Source organism: Fusarium flagelliforme, assembly GCF_020744385.1.
Source record: "Fusarium flagelliforme strain FIESC 12 MPI-CAGE-AA-0113 chromosome Unknown B0J16scaffold_3, whole genome shotgun sequence".
In the NCBI taxonomy this organism is placed as follows: domain Eukaryota; kingdom Fungi; phylum Ascomycota; class Sordariomycetes; order Hypocreales; family Nectriaceae; genus Fusarium; species Fusarium flagelliforme.
The window spans coordinates 3447028-3469964 of NW_025763505.1; the positions used below are offsets into that span (position 1 = coordinate 3447028).

General features: G+C 48.0%; 4 protein-coding genes and 2 non-coding genes across 6 annotated transcripts; 2 read left to right on the forward strand and 4 right to left on the reverse strand.

Annotated features, from left to right (window-relative positions):
- Positions 1-5919: 5919 nt before the first annotated feature.
- Positions 5920-9163, forward strand: B0J16DRAFT_107441 (uncharacterized protein). The gene has a single exon (XM_046121377.1). The coding sequence runs from the start codon at positions 6100-6102 to the stop codon at positions 8923-8925; it is 2826 nt and encodes a 941-aa protein (XP_045984978.1). The 5' UTR covers positions 5920-6099; the 3' UTR covers positions 8926-9163.
- A 578-nt stretch (positions 9164-9741) lies between these two features.
- On the reverse strand, positions 9742-10693 carry B0J16DRAFT_107424 (uncharacterized protein). Its single transcript, XM_046121376.1, has 2 exons — positions 10371-10693; positions 9742-10311 (listed from the first exon to the last, which is right to left on the reverse strand). The coding sequence occupies exons 1-2, from the start codon at positions 10609-10611 to the stop codon at positions 9896-9898; spliced, it is 657 nt and encodes a 218-aa protein (XP_045984979.1). The 5' UTR covers positions 10612-10693; the 3' UTR covers positions 9742-9895.
- A 2288-nt stretch (positions 10694-12981) lies between these two features.
- B0J16DRAFT_t121 lies at positions 12982-13109 on the reverse strand. The gene has a single exon. It is a non-coding gene; the product is annotated as a tRNA-Val (tRNA).
- Positions 13110-13208: 99 nt separating this feature from the next.
- Positions 13209-13331, reverse strand: B0J16DRAFT_t120. Its single transcript has one exon. It is a non-coding gene; the product is annotated as a tRNA-Leu (tRNA).
- Positions 13332-13522: 191 nt separating this feature from the next.
- Positions 13523-14709, reverse strand: B0J16DRAFT_338770 (uncharacterized protein). The gene is made up of 2 exons (XM_046127474.1): positions 14201-14709; positions 13523-14152 (listed from the first exon to the last, which is right to left on the reverse strand). The coding sequence occupies exons 1-2, from the start codon at positions 14594-14596 to the stop codon at positions 13781-13783; spliced, it is 768 nt and encodes a 255-aa protein (XP_045984980.1). The 5' UTR covers positions 14597-14709; the 3' UTR covers positions 13523-13780.
- A 6690-nt stretch (positions 14710-21399) lies between these two features.
- Positions 21400-21850, forward strand: B0J16DRAFT_107548 (uncharacterized protein). Its single transcript, XM_046121378.1, has one exon. It carries the CDS (start codon positions 21508-21510, stop codon positions 21745-21747), a length of 240 nt encoding a protein of 79 aa, XP_045984981.1. The 5' UTR covers positions 21400-21507; the 3' UTR covers positions 21748-21850.
- The last annotated feature ends 1087 nt before the right edge of the window (positions 21851-22937 follow it).

Consider the following 22937-nt stretch of genomic DNA (forward strand, 5'->3'; position numbering starts at 1 on the left):
CGTTTACGTATAAGTCAGAAACTTGCAAACTCTGATAGGTCCTATACAGGTATAGCACATATGCATCAAGGGAGATAGCCTGGCTGAGTTATATTTGTCCAGAGCCTATCACTGACGAGGAGCAACAACTTCATGTACGTGTTTTCATGTCCAGCTAATTAACATAATTTACAGATGTCAGCATGCAAATTATTATGCATTAGTCTGCAGAGACATTAGACAATGGAGAGACATTCAATTGTTATATGTGGAGAGACAGCCCCATGGAGAATCTCCGTATATATGGATGTTTAAATAAGGCTTCAACACAGGATGGGCATTGCAGCATGAACGCCTATAAATGAAAGCTTATAAGCATTAAACCGTTCGACTTGTCGTAAATAACATGGTAATGTCATAGTGGGACGTGTCTGATGCGGGTTTGTAGGCCAGATTAGGCCTTGTTCCTCGGTATAGCGGCCGAATCCCACCTTGAGATGACATGCCATGGGACCCATAGCCAAGATCGAAGCCTGGTCCGTCCACGAAATGACGATGAACCAGCGTGTGCTAAATTCGGGTACAGTACATTTCTCAACCCCATCAAACGCACAACAGGAGAGACTAGTATCTGTCAATATCCCCGAGGCCTCCTTCACCGCAACGCAGGGAGATGGAGTTGATGACGGAATGGAAAGGAAATCGCAATTAACTGCGCAAATTGGTTTATACCAGTCGTGATAATAATAGGAATGTCCGCGTGTCGAATGGTATTGCATGGCTTTTTGCTGAGATAGTTGGCGAGATTGCTTACGAATGTAAAAGGAAGCCTTCATTTCACCAACAAAAACGCGCGCGAGGTTATTCGAGGATAAGCTGAAAGGCGGCAGGCTTACCTGAACTCTACGATGCTAGAAGGATTGGCCGCTGGAAGCATAAGAGACGAAATACTTTAGTCACCTTATGCCAGCTTAGACCAACACTTAGGCTACTCTGTTTTGGCTGCCTTAGCCTCAGACAGAGGACAATTCTTCCGTTGCCCATCAGCTGAGATAGGTACGTACGTACGATCTCGCCAGCCCTTTTTTCATGATTGCGAAATTGGCCGTTCGGTGAGTGCACAGTGGAGCATGACGAGACGAACAGGGGAATTTGAAGTCGTGAAAGAAGGAGAATCCCTGTTGATGGTGGCTTAGCCGGTGGAGTTGGCTCCATGAGAGACTCTGCCATGAACCCCCGGGTCTTGGTGAGACACGAGGGATACAAAAAAGAATACACGAGTTGAACGGTACGAGGTCGACACTAACGATGCAGGCATTAAATGCATGCAGGTTCGAAAAGTTGAGATATCACGCGATTTGCGCTATGGTTTGTTTGCCAACGCACAATCGTCACGACAACCGTAGATCAAACAGATGCAGCCGTCTTGTTTTTGTCCAACTGCCAGGGCTGGTTTTTTAGACGTTGAACGTTCAGACAGCCGTGCAGTGCAGTTCATACCCCGTTTGGCTAAATTTCCGATGCGCCAAGCGCCTTGCCATGAGTTCTGTCTGTGCATTATTTGCGGGTGTCGTCGGACATTGTTGTAGATCTGCCTGGTAAGCGCTGATAATGATTGTCTAGGATCAGTCCGTTCTTAATACTGTATAGACTCTCGAGGTCAGTATTATTCCATCGCTGCAACGAACCACCAGTATAGTGTCCCTGCTATAGCTTGGAAGGGGCATAGCCTGTTGCCTCGATCTCGGTATTTGTGAATCCGGGTTTGGCCTGTTGAAACAAACCATAATAAAGTTGGGTCCATGTTCATCCCATCAGGATGTCTGACGTCTTGTATCTTGAAAAGCAATATAAGTCAGAACCAATGATAGCACATAAACTGGCGTCGTTGCTGCGGTGAGTCTCACATCTTAGACGAACAAGGCAGTTTGTTTTCACGGATCCAGATCGAAGAAAGCCCAAGCCTCAATGTGTCTGTCATCAGCTGCCATGTTTTCAGGAACCAAATCAAGGCAAGACTTTCAGGCACAGGCTAACAGGGTGGGAATAGACAAGGGGACCTACGGCTGTTCCTGACCCCGTGCGTAGCGAACAAGGCGTTAAGCCAGGGCTACAAAGAGCAAATTTCATTGCAGCATGATTGATGGGTTTGCACAGCAAAACAAGTCCATGAGCTTCTGACGTTGTCCCGCAAGCCAATTCTCTCATATACACAACAATTGTCGTACGTCAATAGCGACCCATCTGTCAAGATCTAAAATCGGATGCTTAGCCTTGTTATCAGAGTGCTCGGATAATGACAAGGGCGGTACGTAACGTTCAAGGACCTCCTGGTTGATAGACTGGAACCCAGTCTGGGGTTTGTTGATTGCTTTGTTGTGATCGTGTCCTCGGCCTCGTAATTTGTGACCTGGTCACGTTGGGCCAATCGATCCTGGACAGATCTCAGAGGGAATTGGAGAACCTTACCAACCCTAATGAAACCCGCAAAAAGCAAGCATCACTGCAAAGGTCTGCTGTGCCATACTGTATACAGCATTGCAGCATCGTAACTTATGGGCTTTTTGGCGCATAGCAATTGAAGACTGGTTCTAGCCCGATTCATTATGCAAGCCATGTCTCGACTGTACGATAGTTTGGCGGCTGGTGCGGCGCCAAGTTGTGAGGGAGTGAGTGAGTGGATAGCCGCAGTACGTAGCTAGCTATATGTGTAGGTATCAACGTCGAAAGACAAGCTTGCTTTGTTTCCAACAATGCCTGTCTGCTTGACGGAAGGCTCGGCAATGTCGAAATCCGATGTCATGTGCGGGAACTATCGTATCTTTTTCTTCTTCTAGTTTCTGATGTTCTGATAGATGCTTGCTGTTGCTGATCTAGGCCCGCCCCTTCTGAAGATCGATCTGCCCGTTAGTGGCTGCCTGCTACAGCAGCCCACTGGTCTCTCTTGGGATATGATTGGCCTTCAACTTACACCAGATCAATGTGCGTCTGTGTACCCTCATCTGTATGGGTTGCAAAAACTGCGCGAGCCGGGAAACGTTGAGGATAATTTGCATAAAGCCCAAGCATCTTACGATACTCCTCAAGCCAAGAACGCACTAGACCTTTGCTCATCGAGATACTTTTCCTTAGTATGAAAGGGAGACTTTTGCTCTTACCAAGCCAACTGCCTTTGTGGGTATCTCTCCAGCGAAGACGAGGAGTACTATACTTACCTCATGTGTATCCGTAAAGCTGACTCAATGCCCTGCATGGTTGCTTGTTAGTTTGCATGTCGCCAACTGGTTATCATCCGAATCCGTACCTGACGCTGACCACCTTATGGTAGCAATGCTTACTGTAACTCAGCCGGTCGCTAATCGACTAGGATCTGTCCGTCCCAGTGTATGTACCGTTGTGATTGTGACCAAAGCGAACTGGATTGTTTTTAATCATGTAGAGCGATGGAAATACCTATATCCTCGTGATATATCGGTTTACAATCTGGCCATCAGCCAAGACTCTCCGTACTTGATTTTGAGCTGCGTGCGCAACCGCCAAGGCCGTTGGATTGTCACGGCCATCAGCAAGCAAGACATCGTGCCGCCCGCTGTAACCGTTACTCCTCCACCTTCTTGTTCGCCTCCCCCGCTCCCCGTCTAACCTGGAGACCATCACCCTGGCAAAGCTTCTGGCGAAGAGGACCGTAGAAGATCATTGATAGTAGTGAAGCGGCAAGAGGAAGAATTGTATTTTGCCGACCTGATAGATCGATTGTTCCAACAGGATTCAGGTTCTGTGCTCAATGTCACTTCCTTTTGGCTGTTCGAGGACCGACACATACATCCACAGTGGCCTGGCGTCGGGTTATCAGAAAAATCGACCGCTGAGTATAAGAAACAAAATAATTTGGTCACTTTATGCAAGTTGAACCAGCTTTTCGGCTAATTGTTTCTGGCGCCTTGAGCGTCAGAGGGCAATTCCTCTGCTACCTCGTTTGCGCTTCTACAAATTTGTATAGGTACAGGACTGTACATTGTGCACTCATGATCCAGGGATAAATTTTAGAGGGCTGCGAGAGAAACAGCGGACGAATAGCAGATGCTCAATACGCCGAACAGAGCAGCTCCTCACGACCGTTCGCAGGTACGGATACAGCGATGTGTAGTACCGAGAGAACAAAGGATCAGACAGGGATGGTGTCGACCTGCGAGGTCACAGTGCAGAGTATCATGTGCCGATATCGACAGTGCCTGTCATGAAATGGTGACCGCCATGAGCAGATTGTGTGTGTAACGGCTGTCAATGAAGATCAATCTCCACGATGGTTTTGCTGTTCTGTTTCAGTAAGATTGGGTGAGGACTCAGCGAAGTCGTTCGTCTCATGGGACAAACGCATCAACGATACTCGGTTGATCCATGTTCCTGTCATATTGGCATGATTAACAGAAGTAAATTAGTTGATAACTGCGAGCAGCATAATATGGCAATTCGCGCTGTGATTGTCGTCAACCAGTGAACAAGTCAGCAACATGAATTACGGTCTTGGTGCAATTTGCCCCAGCAAAGGACAACACAGTGCGGGTCTCGCAGACTTGGGGCATGGACCCACCGCCAAGTTGAGTGGAGGAGGCCCGGCCGCCCCTGGCTCCTGCCCTGGCTTACCGGGCACTGGAGAAGAAGAAGGAGAGGTAGACTCCATGATGGAAGTCAAGGGAAAAAACAAGGGAAGAAACCAAGCCTAGCTAGGAAGGGGGCCATGACGCCTGATTTTGGAAAGGACAAACGATGCAGATGGAGATGGAGATGCAGCTGCAGTTTGAGATAGCCTCTCATTTATCTGGCTCGTAATATCAATCTGAATGTTCCTCCCTACCTACAGCTCAATGCAACACACCAGATCGTATCTGTTATCGAAAAGAAGCATAGTTCATCAAACATGTCCCCAATTGGGGTTCCTCGGCTTCTGTATCGGGTCACCCTAATTCCTCGATTCATGAACCGCCATCCATTGGCATCCACTCACTTCAATCTTGGCACAGAGCACAGCACACTGGGCAGCACAGCAATAACAACAGCACACAACGCAGGCTGTTGGGGTCTCCAAAGTGGCTCCCCTTCTGTGGCCAAGTGTCTTCGTTCTTGTCTTTGGCCAGCTGGATCAAGACCACAACACAGGGCAGATTGACCAGGCCAGGTACCGTACTGTACTGTACCTGGACTAGAGGATCCGACTCCAGTAAGGACTAGGGATTGGTGACTAGGAGCCAACCTAACCCAAGGACTAGGGGGGCCCAGGACCTGGGGCCTGGCCAAACTGGGAAGGAAGCGTTGAGGTACTAGAGATGCAGGTCCTCCTTCACCATTTCCGGCGGTCTGCCCGCCTTCGTGTTGGTTGCAGCGGTACCTGCTTCGAGGTACTCTAATCACAGTGGACCCCTTGCACTTGCACTTGCTGGACGTGGCTGAACACAAGTCCATTTGGCTTTCCCTCTCAAGAGACTCCACTGCCTTCGCTTGATCACGAAATCGCGTTTCTTCCCCCCCTCCCCCGTCCCGTCTTCTCTTCTTCAACCCTCCGGCCGCACTTCAACAACAACGCCGCCTTTTGCGAGCGAAGATTCTCTTTCTTCCTCCTCCCGACCTCCTCTTTCTTGGTGCGATTCCAGTTGCTCTCTTTTTTTCCTTTGTAGAGTTGCGCTGGTCTTGTCCGTCCACTCCTTTTCTTTACATTACATACCTTACTTAGTTTTACATCCGCCATTCGAGTTGTTCGTCCCATCTGCCAATTCTCAGCGATTCATCTCGACAATTTTCAAGCCCGTTGCTACCATTTCTATCCGGTCCGTTGCCCAGTACCGATCGCCTACTGTAGCAATTTGATTTTCTCTCGAAACCGACATTATTTGCTTTCTTGCCAGTTTCATCTCAATTCAAGACCTTCAGACTGATCGTTGCTTGTGACGTCTCAGACGCGACAAACTCTTCGAAGAGACCAACATATTATTGCTATACACCCGCCCGAATCGAATAATCAAAAGAGCCTGACGGTTCTGGGTCGAATATCCGCTTGTCCTATGAACTATTAATTCACCAACTGTCGTCCATCACTTCGATTGCCGCTGCGCGGCTGAGGAGACGATGGCAACCACAATTGGCCCTGAGCGGCTATCCCGCCCATCTCCCGGCCCAGCGTTCGACAGTCCTGTCGATCGATTTGCTGCTTCGATTAACCCGCTAAATGGTTCCCAGTCGCTTGATTCCAAATCTCAAGTTGATGAACCGCCTCCAAATCCTCCATTCGTCTTTCCAGCTCAACCAGCTGGTACAGTATCCGCACCTTCGTCTTTCTCAAGAGCAACAGGTCGTCGTCCTATGTCGGCCATTGAGACTCCGAACTTCAGTTTTGGGCTTTCCGCTGAAAATGCGGAAAGACATTCTCGGTCAGCATTGCCCGACTTCAGTTTCAATCCTGGTGCGATGCTTTCACCAGATCGCGAGAACAACTTTCTGTTGACTCCTCCCATTTCTCCGCATTCTCCTAGGAATGGTGCGTCACAACAGCGACCTGGAGGACATGGTCATCGGAGAGGTGGCAGTGAATTTGTTGGGGGTCGTCTCCGCGAGGGCAATTCGATTGCCATTATGAGCACTAGTCCTACAAAGTCTGAGAGCGGGCTTGTGTCGCCAACTTTTCAACCTCCGCCAAGAAGAGGGCACCGAAGAGGAATTTCAGGCGCCATCTCGACTAATGATCTGCCTATTCTCCAACCACCTGTTTTCGATTCCGCCAATCGTGGGAACAGCGCACCAAACAGCCCAACCAACTTTGTACAGCCTAACAACCAAGGATCTCTACAGCTGGCCGAACAAATCGTGCCTGACCCCGAACCGATAGCTACGGCGGAAGCGCCAAAGGAAACAGCGGAGCCTGCTGCTGCCAAATCCTCACCTGACAGCAGTCCCAAGAACACTAAAGCTCGCGTTGGCTTTTCTGACACACTCGAGTTCATACCACGACCATTGTCTCTGGTATCTAACGAGACATCTAGCACTATGACAGCACGACCTGGACATTCCTTATCTGGCAGCATCTCATCGATCGTATCCGGAAACTCGCCAAGTGGCCGTGATAGCCCATCGCCTTTATCCCAAACACCAACACGCGAGATATCGGATTCAAGGCCAAGCACAGCAGGTGCTATTCTTGAGAACACGCACGATTTGGCTAACGCAGCTTGCTCACCAAAGCGACGCAATTCGATTCCTACACTTCTCAATCTCGCCGAGGCGCCCAAGACGGAAGATCCTGAGCCGAGTCCGACCAGAAAGCGATGGTCGTTCTTTGCCCGAGAACACTCCAGTGGCAACACATCTCCCGGCAAAGCACGACCGCAGAGCGCTGGTTCACTTGACTTGCTGACGAAGATAGCGCCGGTGGCAAGCAATGGACACTGTGCTGATACTGAAGGGCCTGACATGGTCACAGCCAAACCAAAGAAGGGCAAGAAAAAGAAGAAGAAGGTCAAGGGCTGGGCTGGCGCTATTTTACCACGAAAGCCCAAGTCTCACAAAAAGCGCTCGAAATCAGAAGGCGGTCGTTCTCCTACTCCTCCAGCACCGAGTGTCGCCCGGTATGAGGGCGAGGACCAGATGTATGGAGAGCCCGAGTTGTTACAGATGTCAACCCCTACACTCACTGTCACTGAGTCTCCGGATCTTCCTCAGGAGGATGAGGCACCCAAACGATCAACCGATGAATCAGCATATCCTATGATCGATCTGGATGCAGCTCTTGGTCCTTTCAACACACCGCTGCCTCTTAATCCCGAGTGGGAGGCTGCACAACGAGCTGCCAGCGGCACAGGAAAGCGACGTCTTCACAGCGCACAAGGGATGAAGGGCTTCAGTGGCCCTGGTATGCATTACCATCGACGTGCGGAATCTGCTCCTGATCTACCCCCATTCGACCCTGGCCGTGCTGGTATGCACCGTTATAACAGCAGCTCCACGATGGCTGATGTGTTTGAGGAAGACGAAGAGGATGATGACAACGCCAGATCTGGCACAACGGACGAGTCCTCAGAGGAGGAGACCGATTCCGACTGTGATGCTACACCTCCAGCTGCAGTCCTTCGGGATCCTCTTCGCAATTCTCAGGATAAGTTGTCAGTACACAATTCTTCTCAGCCCATGAGGCGAACAACTTCGAGTCTGAGTGACAAAGATCAAATCTCCGCCAACACGGTCAGAGGTGAGCGTTCAAGGTCATCTCTACACGAAAGTGTCATTGCCGAGGAGCTGCCAAGCGTTATCTTCCGATCACCTTTCATGCCTGCAGAACGATGTGACACTGCCGACTCAGCCCACTCTTCACTTAGAAGATTCTCTGGCAACAAAGATCTCTCTCCCGGTGAAGTCAGCCCTTTGCATCTTCCCGCGCCAGCACATGCACCAACCAGTCCTTACGCTATGAGCTATTCGTCTTCGTTCCCCTCGCCAAGGTCGCCCATGTCTGTTGACGTGCAGCGAATCTCGACAGCTCCCTCGTCGGTCGCTGACGAGAACAACTTCCGATCTCTGCTGCTTATGGGAGAGCCTGGCCCCGAAGTTCGAGTGTCGGTGGATTATGATATTCCTTCACTGACATCGAGCAACTCCACAATGACGCGAGAGAGTATGTTCCTCCCTAGCCAGCGCCAATCACAACCCACCCTTCGTGAGCCTCGTCCTGTTTCAGTGTCATCGGCCTTTGGGCGTCGAAGGTCGAGCCTTGCCAGCCTCAGCCGTCTCATTAGTAGCTCTCATGGTGAACGAAGCAAGCTTTCGATGGAAGTTACACTAGACAATGACGAGAGCAAGAAGCCTAAGAGCAGTCGAACAAAGAAGCTGGGTCGCATGATGCAGTTCTGGAAACCTACCAAGGAGAAAGAAACCATCAAAGAGAAAGAAGGCGATGCTAAATAATGAAGAGGAGATGCGACTTGAAGACATCCTATCAGCGTTGGCGTTCTATGACAGCGTCGCTGTATTTACAAGCGAGCATGTGTACAATACTTATTTTCAGGCGTTGGCCGTCGAGCAGCCTTATCTCAACGGCTAGCCAACTTCACATTATGTGCAATTATTGCATCGAGTAATGTCAAACTTAACATCGATCAACAAACAAGGTACCAGCAGACGTATGGGCAAGCCTTGGATCGATTGATTTATCAGAATTTTGGATTATGGATAGGAATGGGCGCAGAGGTTAATGATTGCATGATTAGCATTGGTATCTGACATAGGCTCACGCTGCTGCGAGTCGGGTCAGGTGGTGGCTTAGACTCCCGGGGTATGCTTCTGGCTGGCATTCTTGGTGCTGCTGCCGACAGCAAGAAGTAGTGGGACATAAGACGTGGCTAGCTAGGTATATTGCGGAGGCGCGTGAGAAATGGACAGAACTAGTAATGAACATAGTGCTGAGTATTCAACAAAGATGACTCGAGACTACGTGTGAGGTATGGTCGGTCTATGACCTTGATCGGACGATTGGGGTTAAAGAATGCCGGTGCAGAGTTTTGGTGCTGTCGATCACATTCTCGGGATAGGCACAGACACAAGCAGGAGCCCAAGATGTCAGGGGTCATTAAGTCGTAAATTGTATCTGATCAAGAATGCTGCTATCCAATGTATGCAGTGTCTATGTAAAAATCACCACCAGAGTAGAAATGGTGATGTGAGCACAGTAATCCTCCCAAGTAGAAAAATAATAGTAATAATGAATAAGTCCGATTCCTGCAACGCCGGGAACATGATAACCCAATTGCGTATCGTCAAATTATGTCAGTCAGTCAATGAATATTCCATCCATGTCAATCCAGCCCAACCCAACCCAATCCATATCCATATCAAAGCAAAAAGACGCCATTTCGCTTCGCTCGCTTAAAGAAGCACATCACATCCACTTTTTGGCCATGTTAGCGAGACCACCCCAGGAGTCGCCGCCACCACCACCGAAGCCTCCCCCACTGCCGAATGTGTGCGTATCGCGCTCCATGCGAACAGTGGTGTTGCCGCCAAAACCGCTGGCCATGCGAACAGCTTCGCCCACAAGGCCAGAGGAGTCACCTGTGGCAGCCTTGGAGGCCACGCCGAGCATGCGCTCAATGGCTGGGGGAATGCGCAGGCCGAAGCGGGCGAGGAGAGCAGTGAGAGCTCCGCCGGTGATGAGGGGCATGATGACCATGAAGAAGACCTTCCATGGGTGTCGCTTGGCCCAGTGGACCAGGTCGCGTAGGAGACGCTTGAGCTGCTTGTATGTCTTTTGGACGAAGCCCTGACGAGGGGAGCGCTTGTAGTAAGAGGAGCGACCTAGTAGGCGAGTCGGTTAGTATATTATAGCAATCGCGTTGAGAAGAAGATGAACATACTGTTTCCAAAGAAGCTGGAGCGGTTGCTGTTGTTGCCTCCGAGACCAAAGAAGGAAGCGCGCGATGAACTGTTCTTTTTGTAATTATCGCCACCGAAGAGGGACTCTGCGAAGCCGCGGCCGCGCTCGCTCGAGTTTGATCGTGAGCGATGCTTCTTGTGAGAGCGAGATGATTTATGGCGACGGGATGAGGTTCGAGTTGAGAGCACTGAAGCTCCGTCGTTCCAGTCGAGGAAACCCATTTTGTCTTGTTCTTGTTCTTCCTTTTTTGGTGGTTTGTAGTGGAGGAGGAGGGGAAGAAGCAAGGGAGTTGAGAGAGGAGGTGATTGAATTTATTGATCTGTGCGCATTGGGCGATATTCAATTAACAAAATGACTTGAGATAAATCAAAGCAAGGGATAATGCTTCAATTGAATTGTGAGTGGGAGAGAAAATGAAAAGAGAAAATCAGGAACAAAACGAGTAAAGGGTGATATGCGAACAATTGCAGATGCAAGTCAGAAAGAGCTACAGTAGCTGCTGATTCGATAATGTCTTGATGTATCGAACCTATTGAAGCTGCAGTTGCAAGGCCTGAAAGTGGAGAGCAAAGAGGAGAGAGGAGAAAGAGGAACACGCGGAACATGCAAGTCGTACAGTAGCAGAATCCGCTCACCGTAATTCGAGTGGCTGGCTAGGCCGGGTTTCAAGGGTTCTCTCTCCACTAAGATCACTTCTGCCTCTGTCTTTTTAGTATTGAGACTCTAAGCCGGTTGGACAGTTGCTCTTACTAAGTGCAGTTGAAGAGGAGAACAAAGTGGTTCCCCCTGAATGAAAAGTCTCTTTTGGTTATTGTGCATACAGTATGTGCATGTATCTGTACATGTACATGCTATGCGCATCTGGCGGCTCTTGAACTGAACTGAATAGAAACTGCAATTGTCTTGGTTCGACAGGGGTATATTCCCTCCTTGAGATATCCGACTCGCTTGGGACAGCACGGTTCAGTAGAGTTGACGAGCTTGAATGATGTGAGTTGAGCTTAATTATTATCGAGAGAAAAAGAAAAGAAACTCGTTAATATCCTTGTAGTACTGTATCTATCCACTTGTGTAAGTATTGATGTCCAACATATCAAGAGCCTAGACTGGACTACAAACTATTGTTTATATAGCTGCCTTGAAAGAACCACTTACGTACCTTGAAAAACTCTTCATTGATGCCCAGTTACATTCAAACTCTTGTTTATCCTATAAGGCCCGATTTACATGGTAAATCCATGACTCAACCTGCCACCTCAACCATGTATGTATATTCGCTGTTCTGTTCTTTGAAGAGTTTTCCCATTTAGCCTGACTCACCCAATGCATCACCGTTGCTATAGGGCTGAAAAAGGTCAAAGTCAATATGGAACCTTTTTACCTTTTTTTTGCCCATTTTCTATTTACTTTCGTCCCGTCCCGTCCACCGTCCCGCTCTGGCCCACGCTGTTGTGGAAAAAAGAAGAGGAGTGCCCCTCAAACCCTTGTACTGTACCTTTTAAAAAGCTTCAACCTTACACCGCCAGAGCTTATATCGTTACTTTAAAAAGTGGTTATTGAAGAAAGATTGAAACAAAACGACCCTCTTCTGTCCTGTCCTGCCCAGATCGGATCGGATTGCATTTGTTTTAGTGCCACGTCTAATTCATATCCTTGGAGGTTTTGATTGATGATACCCACAAGCGAGTAGAGCACTTCATGGTGGGAATAGTGACAACAGCATGGCAGGCATGAGTCACGCTATCTTACTTTAGAGTCTTTAGACGAGATATCCAAGACGGAATACTGTCTGGAAACGTATTTGTCTGCATGACAAGACCTGTACAGCAAAGACTCGTAGGCTGCTAGGGAGTTTCGCTTGTCATGGTGGCCACTGTCTTGACGAATCATGAGGATATATTGAGCATAGCGTTCCCGCAAGGCATACTACAGTAACGTTACAGTAAACTGATTAAGATTGAATATGCTGATTACGAGTCCCAATGCAATATTCGCCAGTCCTTTCTAAGTCAATGTTCACTCTGGTGGCCGAGCTCTTTGCATCTGCATAAACATCCACTATCCTTTCCTGACTGCAGTTGAACCTCAAAAGAGAGACATACATGACATGACACGATTCAGTGCATATCAGATCAGCCGGCAGTCGTCAAGGCTAGACGGGTTTAGGTCAAGGCTGTCAGTGACAGATCCACCAGCAGAGCACACGATGGGTTGTCATGTTAGTGGTACTGACTGGGCACAGTAGCTCCATGGTCAGGCTCAACGAACAGCAGCCTCATGTGATATTGCTACTAAGCATCTTGCTCTTTAGTTGTACGTGAAGGATAGCAGTGTGGGAGGTAGAAAAGGTGTACGACGGCATGTCATGTTAAACTGCGTATCAGTAAAGCAGCAATGGACTATCTACACAAGTCAGAGCGAGGTGCAATCAGTGACTTATTCAGGTATAATTTGAACATATAAAAATGAAAGCCAGCTCTAAACACTGTATCCATGGTTTATGTTCGTTGGGTGACTTATATCCATGTAACCACCAGGAACGTACCCCGATGACAAAAACATTATAGGGAACAGCAAAAAAAGATGTACCGTAGCAGCTACTGGTTTCGATCCAGTGACCTCCGGGTTATGAGCCCGGCTATGAGAAGTTAGAATCTCGAATTCATCTTGTTGAAGAATGCAAAGTAAACTTACCGCGCTTCCACTGCGCCAAGCTGCTTTTTTGTGGTGGCGAATTGGGTTCTTGTTAGGGCATATAGGCCTCTGCCAGCTGTGAGTCAGTGATAAGGATAAAGAAAATGCAAAAAAAATAGAACCATAGCAGCTACTGGTTTCGATCCAGTGACCTCCGGGTTATGAGCCCGGCTGTGACAAGTTAGTCATTTGTTGATTGCTTGAGGAGTAGTTGTTACATACCGCGCTTCCACTGCGCCAAGCTGCTTTTTTGTGGTGAAGGAATTGCACAAATTGGGGCTTATATAGGGTTTCCAAGATCTACCTACCCTGTGGTATGATATGATATCCACCCACGGGGGCGCTGACAGGTAACACAACATGATGGTTCTTTGGTGTTTTCTGATCTCATCTTATTAATATTCAAGGTAATTCTTGTAATTCTTGATACATTTTAGCTTCGCTTAAGAGAATGCCGTGATATTCTTGGTCTTTCTTCTTTTCACTACTTCGCATTGAGTTCTACAACGTCCAGTCAGTTGATGACCCGTCACTCGCTCGTCATGGCATACAGAATATCAATTCATACATTCGAGTGTTTGATAATATCACTATTGATACGGAAAATTAAACACTTAACAAGAAACATAATTATCAAGTACAATAAACTCCTCTTGGTATATCCCCCCTTCCGTCCCCTCATGATACACACTCTCTTCAAGCCTCCTCCCCCAGCATAAACTTGGCAGCTGCCCTAGTAATACTCTTTACAACCTCCAACTCGTCCTTGCTCCTCGGAGCATAAACCATAATATCCCCCAGATACAAAACCGTGCCAGCCAAAGGATGACGCTGGCCCCAGCCTCTCTCCAGCACAAGCTTGGCATCTTTGGGCGCCAGGTTGAGATGCAATGAGCCATCACTGCCGTGCATGTGCCCGATTTCTCTGTACATGCTCTTCGCAATAGGATGTGAAGGGTTATCTGATGCTACAAAGAGAGCTGGGCCGTGGCGCTCGAGGGTGGAAGATGCGATCTTGAGCTTGGTGGGTGACTCTGATGCTAGAGAGGAGAGGAATGATTGATAGGCCTGTAAAGGTCAGCAACACTGTCGAGTAGTTTTCTTACGAGAAAATACCTCAATCATATCTTTACTCGCCAAACCAGTCAACTGCCGACTCGGCGCAGTCCAACTCCCAATCTTCGGTCTCGGCGCCTCTCGAACAGGAACATCCTTCTCTTTCAGAAACGCGACACCCCCATTTGGACCCGCAGCTTTTATGGCTTTCTCATCATAACAACTCGTATGAAGAGGTTCCTTCTTGAGTGGCTTTAGGAGAATCTGTCCTAGCCATCCGATGACATTGTGAGGCGGTCCGCCAGGTCCGAGAGCGATATATCCACGGTAATCTTCAGCGGCGATGCGCAGGACTGGAAAACCAACAAGGGCGCTTGTTACTGCGATGACGACATATCTATTCCGCGGTGTGAGTTCGCGGAAGAAATTGGTGAGAGAAGTGAGTTGCGTTGTCATTTTGGGTTGTGAATTGGTAACTGGAGATATGCCTGAGTGAATATAAAAGTCCAAGATTACAACTCAAGTCACTAGATACCTAGACTTATATCATCGAATCGAACATCAAAGCAATGGACACTTCAATTAGCTTGTATTTATTCTCTCGGTCTTTTACCCCACGTAGAATCCGAAATCCGATCCAAAATAGGCCGTCCAATAAACAGCAGTCTTCGGCTTGTTGGTTGTCGACCAGAACAACTCGTACGACTTTGTTTCTTCATCCAAGCGATTTCACCCGTAACTGTCTCTACTCTATTTCTTACAAAGTAGCGTGAGATCAGCATTAAGGATGTGATGTATTCTTATGGCTATTTTCGTGATGGTGTAAGACATCGGTATTTGGACATATTTTGTTGTGAATTCCGACTCAAGTATCAACCAATCTATCCGGCATCCTTTCTGAATGGATTCATCGCCGTGGGGTCATGTAACTCGAATGTCTGATATGTAAAAGGTTTGTTCTAATCACCTGCATGCATCACATACCCTTCGAGTTGCCATAAGTAGAGATAGTGTGTGAGCTATCATTAAGTCGGTGAACAAACACTTCGTAAAGATCTCATGGTACAATTAGCCTCTTCCGATATAACTTTATACACATCAGGGAGTCCTGTATTTGTTACATCTGTTGAGCAATGTACGAGTGACAGCAGCACTGATGTTTCTGTGTTCCAATCAAGCTCTCATTCTAATGCCAGGTTCCATGGTAAATTCACTGAAAGATAGAATGAAGAGAGTTGTTCTGATGGGCTGTGCTCTTCGCGGGTCTTGTTACTTGCAGATCACGAGGAAGTGCGGTCGAGATATCATCCAGTCTTCTTCTCTCTCCAGCAAGATGTCGAGGCAAGACGACAGATTGCGGGTGACCTCCTTTCAATTATCATCCAATAGTTGCAATAAGCCCAATTAAATCTTGAATAACATTTGAAAATACTGCGTGTCCAAGATACTGAGATAGAAGCACCAGTCACTCACGCATGGTCATCTTCTCTACAAACTCCTCGCTGATAGCCAGATTCAGAAGTAAGCTGCAGTTCTTAAATAGCTGAATCCTTCCATATTTGAGCATTCACTATCTATCGAAGGATTTTATATTATTTTCAGTGTGATTCTGTCCTACATATCATGTGCAGTCCACGATGGGTTGGCAGCATCTCCTTCAACCACTGGCGACCGAAACGTTTAAATATACACACAATGGGCGAAGCAGTGCCTTCAGACTCTAACTGCGTAACCTTACTCGCTCAAAGTTGAAGTAGTCCAGGCACTCTTCCTGTATGCATAAGGCCCGTTAGAAACCTGCGGTAAGTCACAACCACAGGTCTTGGTGCCGAGCCCGTTTGTAAACACCTGTTGCCCGAGAAGGGAGGTAGTGCACAGGTCAATGCTAACACTCATTCTCTATCCGTTGCAATTTAATAAGTTACTCAAGGTTTGAAGTGCATTCATTATTCTCTTCATAGAACAGGTCGTCTCCTGCAGGCAAGCTGAAACTCTGATGGAGCAATAGAATAGAAGTCGCACAGAGCGAATAGGCTTTGGAGATGACAAGTACATGACTTAACAGTTAGTTGTACTACTTGATTCTCCCCTTCATATGCTATCTGTTCGTTCTTGCAGGCAACCGAGTTTTGTCTTTGTGTTGTTCACTGTGCCCCTGAGCCTGGACACGGGTAACTCAACCACCACACACTGAACATTCAAATTACTTCGACATTCATATGCCAGTAGTTCTTTATTTGTTCTCATAGCGCCACAATATCATAGAGAGCTCAATGAACGAGAACTCAGTCAGTCCTTCGATGGTATAGGGGTATATCTACTTGCACTCCATGGTGGTGAACTTGAGCAGACATCCACCACAACAAGACTTCCCATATGAATTGGCAGGGTGGGACTCTCCTATACAATCTTCAATCCCATATCTGTTATTAATCTTGTAGTCTGTAGATGATACAGATAGCCCCTAATAGCTGAGAGGCTTAAGCATCGATACAATGGCTTCAACCGCCAACCTTGGTTTCTACTGATCGACGCCTATAAGCGACCGCAACAACCGTAGTACAATATTTAAAACAGTGTTACGGGCCTCGTATAAAGCCTGTATCGAAATCCTCTGCCGAATCAACGTAGAGTTGGCGGTCGAGATACGACCAACTCACCATAGTATATCACAACTGAACCTGGCCATCTTCAAGCTCTACAAATTAAGTATATCCCATCTTCACGCACGTATATATAATCATCATCACCTTCTTCATAGCTCGGTCAATAATTAGGTATACGTTTCAGATATGAACTAGTTTACAGTATCTTGTGATACATCAGTAATCAGATTCCCTCAGATGGTTCAAGGAAATGATGTCGATGGGATGCAACAAACGCCATCCAAGTTGCGTTTATTTGTTCATGTAACGTATCATCTATGCAGCGTTTGTTACCGTATAAGCCATGCGTTCAGCTGTCTAACGGATGCAAGCTTACACCTTTACAAGTGTAGATCTTGGATGAATACAGAGACCACCAACATGAATCCCAAATGTAGCATTGCATATCTGACTTGAAAAGAGAAGAGTATCTCGTAATGTCTGGCAGCGCATCTGCTGTGAAAATCATCTCAAGCATGCATCGTCAAAGGTCTTGGTTGTGTGTATGGCAATGTATGGCAATAGGAATGGTAACCACAAAAGTCACCTAACCTATATCTCAGTGGACCTGTCCTGTGTACAGCTCACAAGTACCTTATTCACTCACTGCCTTGCGTCACGAGTGTTACGCTAGCATATGTGCCAAAAGTCCCATGTAAATCTTCGCTCTGACATTGCCATTGTCGCATCAGCATTCTTCTCACCAACAATGCTACCCTCCCCTGGCCTGGACTGACAGCTCGTACAGGGCCTTTTCTAATTGGTAGATTGGCTCGCGCCCCATTTCCATTTCCAGTCGATCTTCCAGGGCGCCTTGACAGTCCAGTTCAGTTGAGTTAAAGTGAGGTTTCTTGACCTTGCCACATGCTGTTGACAATTCGGGATACCTGTTCGCAGGTCTCATACCATTCTACCGGTTTCATCAGCTGGGTAACTGTGGTTGTGGCCCGTATGCAGAGGATGTATCCATTGCATTGCTAGGATCCAGGGCATCGGAATCACAGCGACAACGGGTTTGGTGTGAGAAGTGCCGGTGGAGCTGAACCGTATACCGTCAAACCAGCACTTGATGATTGGCTGGTGGCGGAGGTGTATGCACAGTATTGTATTGTATTTCTCTCAAGGGGCTATTATGCGTGAGCGTTATGTCTTAGTATATGCCATCCCATCTCATCAGCGTTGTGGTCCACGGAAAAGATTTGCCGTGTGTTGAGATGTGAGATATGTAACCAACAAGACATGATGAACAGTAAGAAACCAGTCAGCGACATATGCCAAGCAAGCAGGACAGGGACATAGGTTGAATTGTTGTATGGTTATGTTGTATTGCTGTACCGTACTGTACTGTCGTTATTGTGGAATAACTCATGTTGCACAAGACCGCGGCGGAGCTCCGCTCGCTGTCAGAGCGGCACAAACGGGGTCTGGTTCCGATTTGGATAATCCCAGTCAGGCTGACAGGGTAGGACAGGGCAGAGCAGAGAGCTCATCTGTAAAAACTCAGTTGACTCGAACAAGCTTCTTTCTTGCCTTGTTTTGTCTGCAATTGTCTACGGCACTGCACTGTACCGTAATGCCCTGTATTCGTACTCCCTCTGGAAAGTACCGGTTGGTCGTTATTTCATCTTGGATATGGTTACCCGACGTTACGGACTTTCTCGAAATGCCGAGTAGCGCGCGTACAGAAACACACTAGGATGGTTTAGGCTTTGGGTCCGGCATCTCAACGACACCTTGACACTCCAGTCTCTATAGCTCGTCGGTAGCTGAGACACAGAGTCAGTATCAGTCAATCTCTTTGTCTCAAAGCGCTCTCACACACCTGCGCCACAGATCTCTCTTCGGTACATATGAACGGTACCTGACCCAGCTGTACGTATCGGATTATACGTATGTGTACGTATCGTCGTGGTTTCGGCCGCCCAACCCCAGAACCTCTAAAAACCTTGTTACTCGCTTAATAGCATCAAAGATGCAGGGAAAGCGGAATTTCTCCCGGACGAGCCGCATAAAAGTTTGGTTTCGAGTTCAACCGTGAGTCGAAATGAAAACAGTGATTATCAGAAACACCGCTCTGCTACTGCGCTGATCATGATGATGATGCTGATCCTGATGCTGATCCTGTTCGCCGATATGGTTACATAGTTTTTGTCAACATACTGTAGAGCCTTGAAAAGGCCTGTATCCTGTCCAATAGCACAGCGATGTAGCCAGTGGCCAAGACCCCTGGATCCTGTGACTGAGGTTATGATGGGGGTGGTGTTGAGGATTGGGATAAGCCGCACTCTACGGCGTCATTCTCGGCCGCGTCAGTGTGTTGGAATCTTACCAACTGTAACCAACAGCACCAGCAATCAGCAACGTCAGAAGGGCTCAAGACACAGCGTTGAATGGTGCGTCCGCCTCCTCGCTCGTCAACCAGTGTCTTGCCCTTGGGGTGCAGCGAGATACGCTACGACACGGGATCGATATGCATCAATCTTGGTGGATCCCCGAACTGTTTCTGTCTCCTTTTTTTTATTTACACTAAGCCTAGCTTGCCAGATAATGCCGTGGATGTAAGTTGGGCGATATACCGATGGACATTCGCCGAGTCAATCCGTGTCTCCAGCCGAAATGGTTCATGACTCAGCCTTAGGGGTATCCAACGTAGCAGCCGGGTACAGTACCGTCAGAGATAAAAATCGCATTGCGGTCCAGTTAATGGTGGATGGAGCTCCAGAGACCCTCTCAAGCCTCACAAGAATTCAGGACTAGGTCCCCAAGTCAGTGGACCGGCGTTGCATTAGAACGCCGGTACTTTGTCGCTGATCCAGATCGGGTGAAAGAGCCGGCGCCAGTCCCAAATCTGTCATAAATGATCTAGGATGGAACAGACTATCACATGTGCGTCTATGCTTAGACTTTTCGGGTTGTGTAAAGCTTCACTGACGATAATACGCTAGAAGCCCGTAACCCAGGGTCATGGTCGTCGATCAACAGTGCTTTCAGTTCTAATGAACTCTAATAAATGTATCCGAACTCCGTAGTGAATGTATTGAAATTATCGCTCCGAGCATGTCACAGGTGCAGACATGAAGGCTCTTTTACGTGATGCCTTCTCGAATTCGGCAGGTCGTTGAACAATATAACAGTCGAAGCAGCACCTGTGTTTCCGATCGTATCAGGTGTTGTGCAAAATTCCAGCGCACTGTCATATACGTATAGGTGTTAATGTTGAATCGATTAACTACCGAGCAGCTCAGATCAGGCACGGTAAACTCTGTCTTGGCGTTGTGGTTGAAGGGATGGCCGTATCAAGAAGGATTTAAGGCCACCAATCTCCGAATCTGGGATGAGACCACGAGTGACAGCGGGAAAATCATAAGCGAATTTCTCAATGACGAGCGCACGCCGCTCTAGAGCCTAGAGCTTAGAGGCACGACCGACCCCTTGACGAAACTCGGTATAGCTCCGAAACATATATAATTGGCCGAAAGTGATATGCCCCCAAACTCGTTTGAGACAGAAACGACCAACTGCTTCCTGGTTGTTGGTGGTGCATCCTCCACTCCCACTCGCCTTGTACTGGAATACGCCCCTGGAACTATCCTCATGCTATTAGGCTCAGAGTGCCGAACTGAAGGATTGAGGAGGGATTGTACACCGCAGTAGTAACTTGATGAATTTAACTTTGTCCTCCAATCATTGTTTGCACTCGACGCCCAGCAAAGATCCTGGCTTGCGATGGACAGTTGAGGGTCTAAGTCTGCCTGCCTGTATTGGATTGGCTTTGGAGTTCGGCAGACCGATAGAATGCGCTTTTATCCCACAGGTATGGGATTTCAAGATTTCTTTCTAAAAGAGCGCAGACCGTTGACGGCAGTTGACCAGTTGTGCATGGACACGAGTCAATCATGATACATTCTTTCGGGCTTAAGTGTTCGATGTTCTCAGATCGATATACCACCACTCAAGTGATTGCCTCCGACACTCATGACGAGAACCATTGATTCTTTCTTGGACAATAAAAAAACAAGGAACGGTCCCCGTTAGGAGGCGAGTCGGCTTACAGGCTAGGTAGCAGGATTCCTACCATCTCACCTTCCTCTCTGAACGACTGTGGACCCTATGAGCCTCCTTTAGCGTAGGATTATGGCCTGATGTCGAGAACTCACCAGGAATGAGTATATGTTCCCGCAGTTTCTGCTGCATGATGAGCTTCCTGTATTCAGGGTGCAACAACAGTCGAACATTACCCACAAGCATCGATAGAGGATGTAACCAGGAAGTGGGCGAGTCCACTGCATTTCCACGAATCCAGGTGAGAACCCTGCTGCCGACATAAAGGGTAATGACCGAGTATTATCGGCATCCTACCCTGCACTTACATTTACCTCCGAAGAGTTGCGTTCAAGACGCTGTGTAGTAACGACGGTAGCAAGCGAAACCTTTGCACCAGTGCCCAGACTGCTGGGATAAATATATTCCAGCCTTCCAATTTCGGCACAGACAGGTTAACGACTAAAATGGAAATCCGTCTAAATTCAAGTCGAATAGCCATTGGTGCGTGAGGAAGATTTCTCGACTTAGTGTCTCCAGCTAATCCAGCGACCAATCTGGAAAACAGGGTGACTTTCGCGTGCGTGTTGTTCATTCCGCGGCTGGGCGTGCGTAGAGATCTACACCTAGCATATCGTATTGCACTGCCTGCAAAGCTCGCATGGAAGTACAGACCGTTAAATGCCGGCTGTTGTACGACATGTCGAAGCAATTTGCTATAATATCCGCATGCTCGGTACCGGAGGCAATCCCATATTGCCGGTGATGTCGTCCCAAGCCATGATCTGCATAGCCTTGATGCAATCATCTCGAATGCCCTTCCGAAATTGGAATCTGATGATTCTAACTGCAGCCCTGTTGCAAGGAAACATATACCCGGCCATCTTCAACGGAGTGTTAATTCCGGACTTGGGGCTTTAGTGCCCGTACCGAAGATCGACATTTGCCGTCCGCGGCACATCCGTCTAGTTCCAGGTCCGCACCATCGAGCAATTGCCGGTTTATTTTAGGATCTAAGCCGGATAAAGTAAGTCCAAGCGAGCTCTATTTAGGCTCTTCAGGGGTTTTGACTATCGCGGTTTTGTTGCGCGTTTATCATATGCAAGTGCGGTATCTGACTGTTAGCCATCATGTCAGCACTTGGACACATTGGCCTTTCACGTACTGTTTGACATCGACATGGCTCGTCCTGCGCTGATTATTCCTACGCTGGGCTTGAAAGTTGATATACGCCTGCCCTTCGCATATGGTACTTGCAACAAAGATGCACCAAGGTGGCTATGCGGAACGCAATACCGTTTGTACATCCTCCATTTAACGTTTGCTGGTTTGTTTATTCTGCCGATCCACTGTAACCATTTCTTCTCGTTTATGCAGTTTTGTACGAGGGTTTGATTAACTCGGACGAATATCCTTGACTTGATCGTTGCCCCTCAAGCACGGCGTATGGGTGGGGCATCATGACAGCGAAATAATGGGCCATATCGTGAAGGTGTTATTGGAGGCTGCGTCCAACACCGGTTAAGACGGGGAAAAAACTCGGGCTTCATGACGTGCTTTTGGTTGGTTGGTAGTATTGCGTGATAATGCGCCGGGAACTGTTCTTGCTCCTTCAACCAGGAGCAGTTTTGTTCTGATAAGTCGGCTTTTGACTGTATCCTACACGGTTTCGTGTACTCTGTAAGTGCTGATTGATAGCAGTACATGACAATAACTCGAGCCCAGCCCGTTTTGGTCAGATTAGAGCACAAACATGCAACATGATTGGTGTGGCTGCGAATTGCCGAGTCAAGGCAGGTTCCCTTTCGCTCCCGTCGGGACCGAGAAAGAAAATGTAAGCCGGGCCCAACGGTGTGGGGTGGCAGGTCACTGTTGGAAGGGCTGTTATCTGCACGCCTCTATGCACCTTGTCGGGGACCGTTGCTGAGAGGCTTCGACCACCCCTCTCCACCCCAGCACCCACGTTACGTTGGTCCGAACATCCTGGTAAAGTCTTGGCATCCCTCCATAGCGGCAGTTACCAAGCTATCCTTGTACAGCGGATGAGATTGTGGTGTAAGTTGAATGAGTGTTATGTTCCTGATTTTCACTGAGTGTAGAGTGGCCTTGAA

What these genes read in the sequence shown, in the direction of transcription:
- B0J16DRAFT_107424 (XM_046121376.1), bottom strand. Translation starts at nt 10,611, where the DNA reads ATGGGTTTCCTCGACTGGAACGACGGAGCTTCAGTGCTCTCAACTCGA. An exon ending in CTCCAGCTTCTTTGGAAACA is followed by an intron (nt 10,312 to 10,370) that starts GTATGTTCATCT and finishes CTCGCCTACTAG; the next exon opens with GTCGCTCCTCTTACTACAAG.
- B0J16DRAFT_107548 (XM_046121378.1), top strand. Translation starts at nt 21,508, where the DNA reads ATGCCGGCTGTTGTACGACATGTCGAAGCAATTTGCTATAATATCCGC.
- B0J16DRAFT_338770 (XM_046127474.1), bottom strand. Translation starts at nt 14,596, where the DNA reads ATGACAACGCAACTCACTTCTCTCACCAATTTCTTCCGCGAACTCACA. An exon ending in CGAGTAAAGATATGATTGAG is followed by an intron (nt 14,153 to 14,200) that starts GTATTTTCTCGT and finishes TGACCTTTACAG; the next exon opens with GCCTATCAATCATTCCTCTC.
- B0J16DRAFT_107441 (XM_046121377.1), top strand. Translation starts at nt 6,100, where the DNA reads ATGGCAACCACAATTGGCCCTGAGCGGCTATCCCGCCCATCTCCCGGC.